This window comes from Tiliqua scincoides, chromosome 3 (genome assembly GCF_035046505.1).
Source record: "Tiliqua scincoides isolate rTilSci1 chromosome 3, rTilSci1.hap2, whole genome shotgun sequence".
NCBI classification, from domain to species: Eukaryota; Metazoa; Chordata; class Lepidosauria; order Squamata; family Scincidae; genus Tiliqua; species Tiliqua scincoides.
Window position 1 is genome coordinate 173457929 of NC_089823.1, and position 13431 is coordinate 173471359.

General features: G+C 44.8%; 1 protein-coding gene across 1 annotated transcript in view; it reads right to left on the reverse strand.

Annotated features, from left to right (window-relative positions):
- GPR26 (G protein-coupled receptor 26) overlaps positions 1-12921 on the reverse strand; it is a 30282-nt gene extending 17361 nt beyond the window's left edge. The window contains exon 1 of the mRNA XM_066622590.1: positions 12203-12921. Within this exon, the coding sequence (XP_066478687.1) occupies positions 12203-12921 (719 nt within the window). The remainder of the gene's footprint in view (positions 1-12202) is intronic.
- Between the last annotated feature and the right edge of the window lie 510 nt (positions 12922-13431).

Sequence of the window (13431 nt, forward strand, 5' to 3'; positions counted from 1 at the left end):
GCCTGCAGAGAGAATGACTGATGGATTGTCAGCTGGCTGCCCTCTCTTACATTATTAAACAACTGTTTTACTTTAATTTAGAGGGCCCTTCTCATCAGCTTTGAGACAGAAAAATCTGTGGATACTTAGGTTATACCTGTAATCACTTGCATGACTGGCTCTGCAACAGTAAAAAGCAGATTTTTAAACTGTGATTTTAAAGGGATGCATTTTTCCCCTTCTCCAGGGATCAGCATATTCCTTCTCATTTGCAGGGGGCCATTGTGTTGAGTCAAATATGTGTATAAAAAATCCGTGTATAACAAGTCTGGACCTGTAGTTCCATCTTCTCCTTTTTAGGGAGAAGTACAAAGCTAAGGTTGGAAGTGCAATCCTAAGCACACTTTCCTGAAAGTAAGCCCCATTGAATTCAATGGGATTTACTTCTGAGTAAACATGAATAAGACTGGGCTGTAAGAGGGATTTTTCCCCCCACAGCAGGTATAGTGAAAGAACGCAGTGGAAAAAGTGAATGCTGAGGAAGCCATGTGAGGACAAATGCGGCTGCTATGTCTTTAGCTAGATTTTGTGCATGGAAGGTGCTCACTGCTGATTATGTATGATGACTGTTGGCATCCATTCACCAAATAGGATTTCATCTTCAGTTCCTAGGGCCTATGGGGACCCTTAATTGTCCAGCCCTGAAAATCCACTGTCACAAGTAACATGAAGCAGTAAAAACATTTCCTAGCACTTGGACAGTGCTAATAAATATGATGTGGTTAATTTTCATGTTCTATGATAATGATAGAACATACATAACATGTATAATTATCATTTAAAGCAGAATTATTGATGCCAAATAAACTGTTCCAAAAGCAATATGGTATTACTGGTTAGTGGAGTTTTCTTTTTCAAAATGCACTGCACAAAATATATGAACTCTGATGCTATAAGAAGTATAGGCATCGAGAAAAGGCACAATAAATAGCAGATAAAGCAGAGGGGCATACACACTGCTGTGCCTGAGGGTAGCATATGGGGATCTCTGTAGCTTAAGGCCAAGAAAGTTACACATTTGTTGCTGGACACTCTCTCTCTCTCTCTCTCTCTCTCTCTCTCTCACACACACACACACACACACACACACACACACACACCCACACACACACACACACACACACACACACACACACACACACAAATATTCTGCCAAGGTTAACTTAAAAATTCATTTTTGGGGTGAAGTATACATGAGGATGGGCACATAGGAAAAAGGAGAATTATAGGAGACACAGAGATACGTTTTGTAAGAGATGATAAGAAGAAACAGAGGAACTTTAATAGAGTTCTATTACAGGTTATTGATATGATGGAAGGGCAAGTATATTTAGGGCCCAATCCTATCCAGTTTTCCAGTGCTGATGCAGCCATGAGGTATGTGCTGCATCCTGCAGTCATGGTGGAGGCAGTCATAGGTGCCTTCTCAATGTTGGGGTGCTTGTTCACGTACCTCAGGGATGCACTGCAGCTGCATCAGTGCAGGAAGTTGTATAGGACTGAGCTCTTCCATCAGTGTTTCTCAATGTTTGTCCTTCACCGTACCACTTCACATAGTCCCCCTATTCGAAGTACCACTGAAAGTAACTGGTGATGACATTGTCAACCATTACTTCTGGGTTGAGAAGCTAGCTGCAAAGTGCCAAATAGTAGTATGAGGCTCAGGTTTCAAGCACAGAAAAGCATGCTTTGTAGCCCTGTTCACTGAACCGAGCCTTCTACTGCTGTTTTTTGTGTGGCGTTCTTGGTCTTGCTGCCAGGTGGCAGGTGTCCAGGGGTCCAGTGAGTAACACCAGACACCACCTCAAGTACCACTGGTTGAGAAAAACTGCCTTAGGGCACAATCTTATCTTGCGCTGGAACAGGCAAGCCAGGAGGCTTGTGCTGTATCCAGAGCGAGATAGGGCTGCAAAGTGGCTTAGCTGAAGGTAAGGGGAAACTCTTTTCCCTTACCCCCGAGTAAGCCACTGCAGCCCCTATGAGTCTCCTTGGACTTGCGCCATCTCCTGAGGTGGCACAAGTCTGAAGAGAGCGGAGCGGCTTGAAGCCACTCTGCACTGCTCAGGGAACAGGGTTGGGATCTGAAATAACAGCCAGATCCCACCCCTGCCTCCCGTTTCCTGGCCGCCTGTCCCCGGGGCCGCCCACCACACACCCTCCCCCTACCCAGGAATACCTCCCTCCCACCTTCTTTCCACCCACCCCAGAGCTTTGCGTCAGCCGAGGTCAGCCAATGCAAGGCTTAGTCCCTCTGTTGGCACGGAGGCTGAATTCAGCCTCTGCAGGCCGGCGCAACTTGGCACTAGCCTAACTGACTCACAAGGAGGCGCAAATGGCCTTAGGCACATTTGTGACCCTCCTGGGCAGGCGCAAGGGATTTGCGCCAGCCCAAGGCACCTCAGGATTGCGCCTTTAGATGTTTAAAAATTGCTTTACAAAAGCCGTGTAGCCTGAGTGCAGCCCTGTTGCACAACACAATTGTAGTTGAAACATGAAATCCATGGGATTATTCCATCAGCAGTTGGTTAAATTTTGCAGCATTTTCCTCTTCCTTCCCTGACTTCTCCCATACCTTTATTATGGATATGTTGTCCTTAATTTGTCTTTGGAAACTTTTGTGTCTACAACTTTATCATTTAAGGGCCAATCTTATCCAACTTTCCAGCTCCAGTGTAACCACAATGCAGCCCTGTGGTAAGGGAACACATGTTCTCATATCTAAAGAAGACCCCAGTGACTGCCCCTCCACCAAAGTTTGCAGCCCACACCCCATTGGCACACCCCATTGGCAGCGCACACCCCATTGGCACAACTGCACCAGTTGGCATCCTTCAGTCTCAGAAGACTATTGTATCATGCTCTGAATAGTGGTTCTGGAACACTGTCCTCTCCAGTGTGCGAAGCCTGGGTAAGGTAGATATGGAGGATAGACTTACCCATGCAGCAAATCCCCCCTCTCCACGTCACTGAAATGGTCCAAAAAATCTGATAGCATTGGGTCCTATGTGTCTTAGGTGAGTTCATTTTTGTCTGTATGCTTAAGTTTACATTTTAAAAGATCTATTTTTGCCATACTGGGTCCAAATACTACAGTTGGCAGATATATTGGGTCTTTCATTGGTTTCCAGATATTCAAAGGCAGTAGTTCCTAAAACTTTTAGCATTGGGACCCACCTAAAAAAAGTTTCACTTTACCAGCCGCTCAAGTCTCTGTAGTTATAATGGTAATTGGTCAGTAGATCTCCCCCAAAGTAGGTGGTTGTTGAACCTTTGATGTACATAGCCTAATCTATCTTGTCAGTTTTGTGAACATCTCAGAATTCAGTTGTGACCCACTGGTGGGCCATGGACCCACAGTTTGGGAACCACTGTAAATGGCATTTTTCTTGATCAGAAGAAACAGACCAACATTTCCGAAAGAACACAGCAGAAATTTTTGTTGAATTTGCATGTTTGTAGAAGGAAATTTTTAGGCATGGCTGACATTTTCGAAGCCACAACAATGGCTGAGGTGAAATCGCCCAACTGACTTCAGATTGCGCATGTGTGCTCCAATGGCTTCCCAACTGGGCAAGCGACTAGAGTGCACATGTTGGTGCCCACCTCCCACTGTGCAGGGCTCTTGCCCTTTCTTGCCCAGGGAAGATAGCTTGTCTCCTGTAAGGTAGGTTACTGCAGAAAGTACCAGCCATGCTTCACTATTCAGTCCTGCAACACCTAGCACAAGAAGAAGGAAATAAAGATTCCTTTCCTACACCTAAAAGGCAAGCACAGTTGTTGTTTTTTCTTTCCATTTTTTAAAGGCCCTGAAAGCATTGTGGAGCAGCTAAGTAGGAGGGGAAGGTAAGGAGAAGTATGTATTTGCAGTGAGTACTTGGGGAGTACAGAGTAGGGGGACATTTGTAGCCTTGAGTGCCCTTTATTAGGATAGAAAGGCGGGATAGAAATTCTATAAATTTGTAGCTTGTAAGTGGACATTCAGCATATGTTTGGGGGGGGGCGTTTGGTACTATGTGTTTGAAATGATGGACTGGGACTTAAATACTAAGCCAAGTCGACTAGCGTCTTTTGATTGCATGACAAGGGGAGTTTGGAAGTCATTTTCACTTTTTGCCTCCACAAAAACAGTGAAGGTAATAATAGAGGAATGCATTTTGTGTATCCTGTGAAATGGAGTTCAGGAAAACTTAAGGTTCAGTCATAAATGTGAGGGGGGGGACTTCCCCATTGTTTTATTTATTTATTTTCTTCTCCAAAACAAAACAAGATGGGAGGCTGCACTAGATGGACCAAGAGAAATGGATCCAGGAATGCAACTGTGGAACTTGAAATAGTTACACTAGTTATGAGTAGAACCTCTGTGTTCAGCTACAGTCTACCTCTGCAGAAATATCCTTCCTAGAAACAGAGATGGGGTCTTCACACACTGTGAGCATTCCAGAGTACCAAAGTGTTAGAGATCTGGAAACTATGCTGTTCCTTTCAGTACAACTGAAAAACACAGAATATTCTGTGGTGAAGGAAAAGCACTCTGCTCATGTTCTGAAGTACTCTGGAGTGTTTCATTCATTGTTGCACTTTGCAGTCAGTTTGGTAAAAAGGCTAGAATGTTGGGCTTGGGTCTGACATCCAGGTTCAAACCCCAGTTATTTTTATTTTTATTAAAAAAAATCAATGGCCTGCTGACTGTCTTACAGCCCAATCCGAAGCTTCCTGACACCCACTAGAGCAGCGGTGCCAAAATGGCTGCCACTGTAAAAAGTGGGAGCCAGGGAGCAGCTGGAGATCTCCTCAGGGAAGGGTACTTTTGCCCCTTTCCCTCAGGGAAAGCCCCAATCTCTGCAGTGGGTTTTTCAAGTCTGCGCCAGCTATTTTGCCAGCACAGAGTTGAGAGAGTCTGTGTTGGGCTAGAAGGCCCAACATGGAGCTCTGGAACTGGAGAACCAGAGCTCCACCTATCCCAGCCCCTCCCACCTGGTTCCTCCCCCTCTCTGCCCTCTCCCCTCCCCAGAATGCCTCCCCCCGCCCTGATGATACTTACCGCTGCCCAGAGGTCTTCCCTTGCTCTGGGCGGCATGCGGCTGGCTCTGGGCTCAGAGCAGACTGGCACTGGGCCAGCACCAGCACTGACTTGGCAGAAGGTGTTGCAGGCATGCCTTACGGCACATTTGTGACATCCAGTGCCGGTGGTACACCTGTACCACCTTTGCTGATGAGCTCAGGATTGGGCTCTTACTCCATATGGGATTGGGCTGCAACTATGATGTGCAAAATTTTTAGCTCCGTATTCTCAGCCATAGGTCCCACATGACTTCAGCCACCCAGACGTTAGTGATTTCTAATTCAGAGATAATTAGGCAGCAGAAACGATCGCACATAAGCCAGCAAGAGGGAGGAGGAGAAAATGTAAGCTCCACTTTTCTGAGTACACACATAGAGGATGGCACATTGCAAGAGGCTCTGGGCCTGAATAAATTATATAAACATTTAGAATTTACAGAGAGAGCATAATACTCTGGACATGTTTAAGTAGGACCAGTGTTAGTTTTGAGTTTGATGAAACGTACACAGAATGGAGTACCACAGTCTGTTCCTGAGAGTGTAATGGAAATAACAGGCTTAAGTTAGAAATACTCTTGAGGTTTGAATGTCAGACTAGTTGCAGATCCAAAACCACATTCTGCTAGGATTAGAGGAGGGCTGCTGTCTTCAGATTCTGCTATTGGGCATTACAGGGGCACCTGGATTTTGGAGCACATAATGTAGTGGATTAATGGGGTTAGCCCACTTACTTACGTTATTTAATTTTGACTGTTTCTTGCAAAGGATGTATGCCTGTACATGTTTCACAAAATATTAGCAAGTGAAGTTTTGAGCACCCCAGAATGAAGTGTCAATAAGTATTATAGAGGTAAAAATGTTACACTCCATCACTTATTGATTTAGTTTTTATTTACTTTCTACCCTGCTTTATCTCGCCAAAGGGTATTCAAAGCAGTTACACTTTGCAGCACTTCATTTCACACAGACAAGGCATGTATCAGATAACTTTGCTTTTTTGATTTGCTTAATTGAAAAACAGTGTACAATGCCAAAAATAAGTACCACGCCAAAAACCATGGAAATTTAAAAATACAACTTTGATTTATTATGAGAGTTAAGCCATTTACAATTTTCCCTCATGCTCCAAAAAACATGGGAAAATGCAAGTTCAGGTAGTTCGTTTAACTTCTGGACCATGTAAACAACAAAGACTTTGTACAGTCATCTATATTATGCCTCCTTTATAAATTAGGTTCCATCCACCCACACTACCTTGTTCTTTCAGCTCAACAATGGGCTGGACTGGGGATCGATTGTCAGGCAAAAATTCAACAGATGAAACTTACTCAATCACTTGCAAGAGATAGATCTTGTAACTGTCTGCCTGATCCATATTTCGCTTTGTATGTGGCTTACCTCTCACTGTAAACCAAAGGTTTGTTTCATTCTTAATATTTTCATAGCACTATTGTAGAGGATGCAAACCTTAATGAGTAGGTAGACTCATCTATAATGATGTATTCACCCTGTATTTGCACTGAAGCTTTGTGGCACCTCCATCATACATCTCAGACTACAGAAACATGCACTCAAAGAACAAGTGACTACGTATCCCAGGTACCCGAAGACCAAAGATGGAGCCAGCATGCTGTAAATCAGGAAGTGCCATGGTGACAGAAGTTTTTGAGAGGATTTGGGCTCCCTGTGCGCCCACCCCCAGGGCCACCCATTGCCCTCCCTCCCCCCACCCAGGAATGCCTCCCTCTTCCTCTTCCCCGCCCCCCCCACGCCTACCTTTTCCGCTTGTGTTGGCGCAGGCAGGCCAACACAAGTGGCAGAGGGGAAGCCGGCGCGGAGGCTTCTGTCAGCCTCTCTAGGCCGGTGCTTCTCGGAGCGCTAGCCTGGCTTCCCGTCAAGGAGGCGCAAACGTGCTTTACGGCACATTTGAAACCCTCCCTTGGGCCACCCAAACTGCAGGTTTGGATTGCGCCCTGATAATATCACATTTCATTTTTTTTAAAATAAAGTTGGGTGATCTGTGGTTTATCTGTGTCAAGATGGCAAACATATGTGCAAAATCAGGATTTAAAACGAAATCCTAAAGCACTTCCCTTATGCCGATTAGTTATGCCGGATCCCAACCCCTGCCCTCGGGGAGAACGGAGCGGCTTCAAGCCGCTCCGCTCTCCTTGGAGGTGGCACAAGTCCGAGGAAACCCACTGTGGCCAGCAGCCCTTACCCAGGGGTAATGGGAAAAGTTTCCCCTTGCCTCTGGCTAAGCTGCTGCTGGCTACAATCCTGCGCTGGATAAAACGCAAGCCTCCAGGCTTGCCTGTTCCAGCGCAGGTTAGGATTGCGCCCTCAATTATTGTACTTCTTAGTAAGTGTGTTTTCACTGGCCATCACCAGAATCACAAGCAAGGAAAGTTAATCGTTATATATGACACAAGAAATACATGATTCCCATGAATACTTTAAACAGAAACTGTGTTCTAAAAGCTTACAATGAAAATTCCTAATGCCAGCCAGAAGACAAAAAACAGACTTTTCGTGTCTCAGCTTATTTGAATGCATCTACGAATGTGATAATTTGATCAAAATGTTAGCACCTAGCTGAGCTCTTGGAAAACAGATACATGACACATAATTCCTGTTGATGATTTTAAAACAAAGAGCCTAAAAAGGACATGGAAGTGATGAAGTCACATTAAAATGAAAGAAATGGAGCTTCTAACTGCGGGGGGGGGGGGGAGCTACAAAAATTCCATTCAGTGTCAGTTGCTGATAAAGTGAATATTTGCATTCAGATTTTTTACTAAAAGGACATTATTTCTGCCAATGTCTCATTCCTCCATCCCACCACTTAAACTATACATTTTCCCCCTTCTGATTAAATGTACTTTTAAAGTATACTTCTGTGTGTCATGCAACTGGTTACATAGATTGATTTTGTGATGTGTTCATACAGAAGATGTGGTCATAATGGTCAACCTCAACACTTGCCCATAACACTATCATCACCTTGGTAATGACATTAATTCTTACTTAAATTACTTATGGGACCATTTAGAGGTTAAACCATATTTATTCCATGACTGCTTCTTTGAAATGTCTTACAATACAATACTTTGGAGCCAGTTTGCATCCTTAACATATGCATTTCATTGCCTGATTTGGAGCCCAATCCTGAGCTCGGCGCTCCAGCTACCCGCTGGGTGCACTGTCACAAACGTACCATAAGGCACATTTGCAAGGCTTACCGCCGGGCTACCGCCTGTGGTAGACCAGCACTGACCGGTGCGGGGCTAGTGATAGGTTAGTTCCGGCCAGGCACCCAACCTCTACCACTCGGCGGTCTCATGGACTGCCAAGCCACGTAGAGGAAAGCAGGGGTGGGGGGAGAGGCGAGGAGGAGGCCTGACAGGCAGGGGAAGGTGGGCAGAGGGCAGAGAGAGGGTGGGGAGGAGGTGTGATGGGGAGGCTAGGGGTGGGGAGAGGGCAGGCGGGAGGTGTGCCGGGGGAGGGAGCAGGGAGGCAGAGAGGCGGTTCCGGTGGAGCTCTGCCCCACCAGATCCTGTCCGTTCGTGTAGAGCTCAGCTCCCTACACAAATGCATTTACCTCACTGCCAAACTTTGGGTCGGTGATAAAGTGAGTAGCCCCATTGTGGGACTGCTTCCCTTACCTGGGAGAAGGGGATGAAATTTCCCTTCTCCCAAGGTGCCACCTGCGGCAGCCCGAGGTATGCAGAATGCGGTGGCAGCCATTTTTGGTGCCGCCGAAGCTGGGCACCCCGGGCAGCTTGGAATTGGGCTGCCCATATCATTCTCTGACCTGATCACTGCCCGTATCACTGCCTGACCTGATCTATTGATCTAATTCTCCCTCCCCCCCCCATTAACCAGGATTCAAATTCTTAGTTGCCCTACATCAAAAACACCCATCAGGCTTTCCCATTAACATATTATTCCCTTTCATCCATCTTAGTTCCTTCCTCATTCTATTTCAGTAGCTCCTTACATCAACATTTATTGTTCAAAACAAATGTTCTTATTTGCTCCTATTTGCTCTCCTATTTGCTAGCACTTTCTCTCTCAAGACTTATCATATCACTCATGAGGGAGAGTGTTTACTCTTCACCAGGGGTGTCCAAACCTTTTGGCAGCAGGGCCACACCATCTCTCTGACACTGTGTTGGGGAACGGGAGCGGGAAAAGAATTAATTTACATTTCAAATTTGAATACATTTACATAAATGAATATATTACAGATGGGACTTATGTGAATGAATGAAGGTCTTGCAATAGCTTAAGACCTATAAAAGGCCTTGCACAAAGCCTTTTCCTTTTCCTTTGCTGCTGCTGCTGCATCACAGATTTGAAACAGCAAGCAGTGAAAGGAGCCCTCATCCCACAGCTTATGCAAGAAGTTGAACAGTCGCCCTCACGCTGAGAGCAGCTGTGTCGGGCCAGTGCGGGTTCCAGCAAGTCTCTGGAGGGCCAGAGGCTCATTGGATACTGGGGGCATTCTGCAGGCCAGATTAGGAGTCCCTGAGGGCCACAAGTGGTCCCCGGGCCAGGGTTTGGGCACCCCTACTCTTCACTAAACCAGCTTCATATGTCTGCCATTTATGGGAGATAATGGGACAGAGGGGTTCAGGCCAAACTACACATGGTTCAGAATATCCACAATAGGATGCAAGAGATCCAGAATTACTTAAAAGCAGACATAGGAACTCAAATTTAGTTTGTGGTCATAGCACTGGAAGTAAATGGTTTAAACCAATAGTTCCCAAATTTTTTTGATTGGCAGCTCCCTTGACTTTCTGGTCCTACAGCCAGCTCCTCAGTAGGGCTGCAATCCTAAACATTGTATAGTGTGCCGGGTTTTTTGTGGGGATTCTGTGGCTTGCCTGGCTGGTTCCACAGTTCCCTGGGGAGCCATGACTCACAGTTGAGGAAACACTGGTTTAAACCATTCCCACCATGCCACTTCTCTGACTTTAAATTGCTCCTCTACTGCCAAAGACAACATATGCCTACATTGTTTTACCTTATTTCCCCTTTGTAGCTAATAGTAGCGGGAGGAAGGAGAGAAGGTGCAATCCAAATTAAATCAGATTCTGTCATAACTACATTCTCGATTCAAATCTGGCCTTGTTTATGTCAAGAAAAATATCAAGAGATCCAATTATGGCTGTCACAGGTAGTATGGCCCTAAAAGTGAGGATCAGGAAGTCCCCAGTTTGAATCTCACATCACCTATGAACTCATTTGTCTCACAAAAGTCACTCTCACAGAGCAATCCTATGCATGTTTACTCAGAAGGTAGTCCCATTCCGTTCAATGGGGCTCATTCCCAGGTAAGTGTATATAGGATTGCAGCTCCTTGGGGGGGAGAGTTTTGGGGGTGATTATGCTGACCTTACAAAGTTTGTATAATTGCAACAAAGCATTATCTGAAGAGCCTGGAACCCTCTAAAGTTCTTTCTTTCTTTCTTTCTTTCTTTCTTTCTTTCTTTCTTTCTTTCTTTCTTTCTTTCTTTCTTTCTTTCTTTCTTTCTTTCTTTCTTTCTTTCTTTCTTTCTTTCACTCAATTAACTACTTGGCTTTCTTCTGAAATCATACAAAAACCTGATGCATAATCCGCATTCCCTTTACTTGTGTTCAACAGACACTTGCTACAATGGCAATTTAAGGGTGAATAGCCTCTTCAGTGCCACACACTTGTGGTTTGCAGGCAGTACTGAGGTAAAGGTAAAATACCCTCTACCTCTGTGTTGCGGCCCTGATCCAAGTTGCAGTCATTATGTGTGAGTAAGACTCTGCACATCTTGTAGTAAACATATCTTAGTTTGGGTCTCATTCCTTCGTTCCCTTTTTTTTTGTTTTGGAAGTCAGGAAGCAAATTATCGCAAATGAACTCATTCTTCTTGAAGTGGCAAGCCACCAGATCCCATTACTACTACCTTATCTGGCTGCACACAAACTAGATCATGGGTAATGTGATTAGGACCATCATGAAAACTACTACCCCCAGGGAGGTGTTTCCTAGAGCTCTGTGCATTCTTACTTATGCACACCAGTTGGTATACTTTCTCCTCCAGATAGGGTCGTTCTTGCTCTTTGTCACCTACCTACTGAAACTTCTCCCTTTTTTCCCCTGACCAAATCATAGTCCTGTTAAGCTCTGTGATCTTCCTTCTTTTGGCTCTCACCAATTTATCCCCCTCCCAGAAGCAAAATCTATTCTACTTAAATCAGTCAGACCACTTTCTCCCTGTCAAATCCTCTTACATCTACTATCTAAACCCTCTACCTCACAAGTTGTCTAGTTATATTTCTTCTTTACTGTGACATTCCTGTTTGTACCTCCCCCTAGATATTCCTCCCCATCCTAGTAGTTCCTTACTTTAACGCCCTCCCTGCTCTCATCTTCCCATATCTAGAAAATATGAGTTGATTTAAGGTCTCCTGAGCATGTATAACTCAAGTCTCCTTTGCTTGTCAGTATGAATTTGAATCTTAATGCTATTTTGGATGCATTTGTACCTAGTTCGTTGCTCTTTTTTTCCTTTTAAAAAATATTGTTTAGCTAGGCATCCTTCCTTCAAGGAAAATAAAGTTATTGACTCCAAAGTGACATTCAAAACTGCCCAAAACCCAGAATGCCAACCAAATGCTATTTTCCCACTGCAAAGTCTTAAAGGCATCAGGAATTTTAGTTTGATTCAGTTCATATTGCACCCATGAACATGACTAGTTAACTTTAATAGCCAGGCATGCACCTGTTCATTGCTAGGTGAAAACAGCAAAGAGTCAGACAGATCAAAACGGAAATGCATCTGTCTGCAAACCGTTCTACCGTTTGATTCTTCAAACACATTTAAAGATTCCTGGATGAAAGATTGCTGTCTGAAGGACATAATTAGCAATTAATTTTGTAGCAATGATGGAACTGGGGATATAAACATGCAGATTAGAGCTAGGCAAGTCTACATTTTAAAATAATGAGATGCTGAGGGATACTAATTTAGCCTGACATCGGACTTAATCTCGCCTCTCCCCAGGCATTCTCAGTAGTGCATGCCCTTGCCAGTCAAGGACACAGGTATCTGCTTACCTGGGATGGATGTCCACCAGCAGCACAAGGGTCTGCATAGTTATCACGTCAATCCTTTTACAGTGAAAGCGTGCCACTTTCAACACTTTTAGATATGTGAAACACAAGACTATGAGGGAGAGCAGGAAGCTCAGAGAATGAAAGACACCAGTGAAAATCATAAACTGTGTCCTGTCCTCCAGTCTCTTGTTGTAGAGGGTGCAGGAGGCATAAAGGTGATGGAAACCCACCCAAGAAAGCGACGTTGCCACTATCGGGAAGGACACAGAATGTAACCACGTGTAGCTCAGTATGAGAGCGGCGTCTTTGTAGCGCATCTTGGAATGATAGTTCAGAGGAAACACCACTGCTATCCACCGGTCTATGCTGAGAGCTGCCATGCTCAGCATGGAGTTAGTGGTCAAGAAAGTCTCTAGAAAGCCCACGATAGAACAGAGCTGGTCTCCTCCAGGTGGATTCTTGTAAATGATCCCAGCCAGGGTCAGAGGCATGTTCAAAACAGTCATCAACAAGTTGCAGAAGGTCAGGTTGAGGATAAACAATCCTGGGACTTGCGTGCGGATATCTGAGCTGTACAAAAAGCAAATCAGCACTAGCACGTTGGACAGCAACGAGACAAGGATGAGCACCACAATCAAGAAAGCCAGGATCACTTCCCAAATGTTCATGGTGCCTCCATTCACAGGAGGAACATTTCCAAAACTGCACCCAGCTGGCATCCAGAATACATGGTGCGAGGCACTCTCATACCCTCCTCCTCCTCCCCAGCCTGCTCACACTCCTGCATGCCCTCAGTATTTTTAGAAGAGCTGCCGTTTTTTTTTCCCTCCTCCTGCTGCTTCTTTCCACGTCAACGCTTTTTAGAGACATGCACAAAAGCACTGGGAATGCCCATCAAAGTATAAGGAGGGTTTATAAAAAAAAATATATATATATATATATATATATCTATATCACCAGGACTCAGCCACGATCTCCTTGTAGAGAAAGCAGGATATTCTGAGAAGCAGCTCTCCTGAGATCACTAATTATTGGTCCTAAAGCTTCCCAGCAATTCAAGCAATGCATTTATTCTTTTTACCTCCCTTCCTCTCTGTGTCTCTCTCTTGATCTCAGTCTCTCTCTCTCTCTCTCTCTCTCTCTCTCTCTTCCCCTCCCACCTACACGCTTCCAGGCTGACTCTAACCTGCTTTTATGATCACAGATAAATCCCCCATTAATGGATTAAA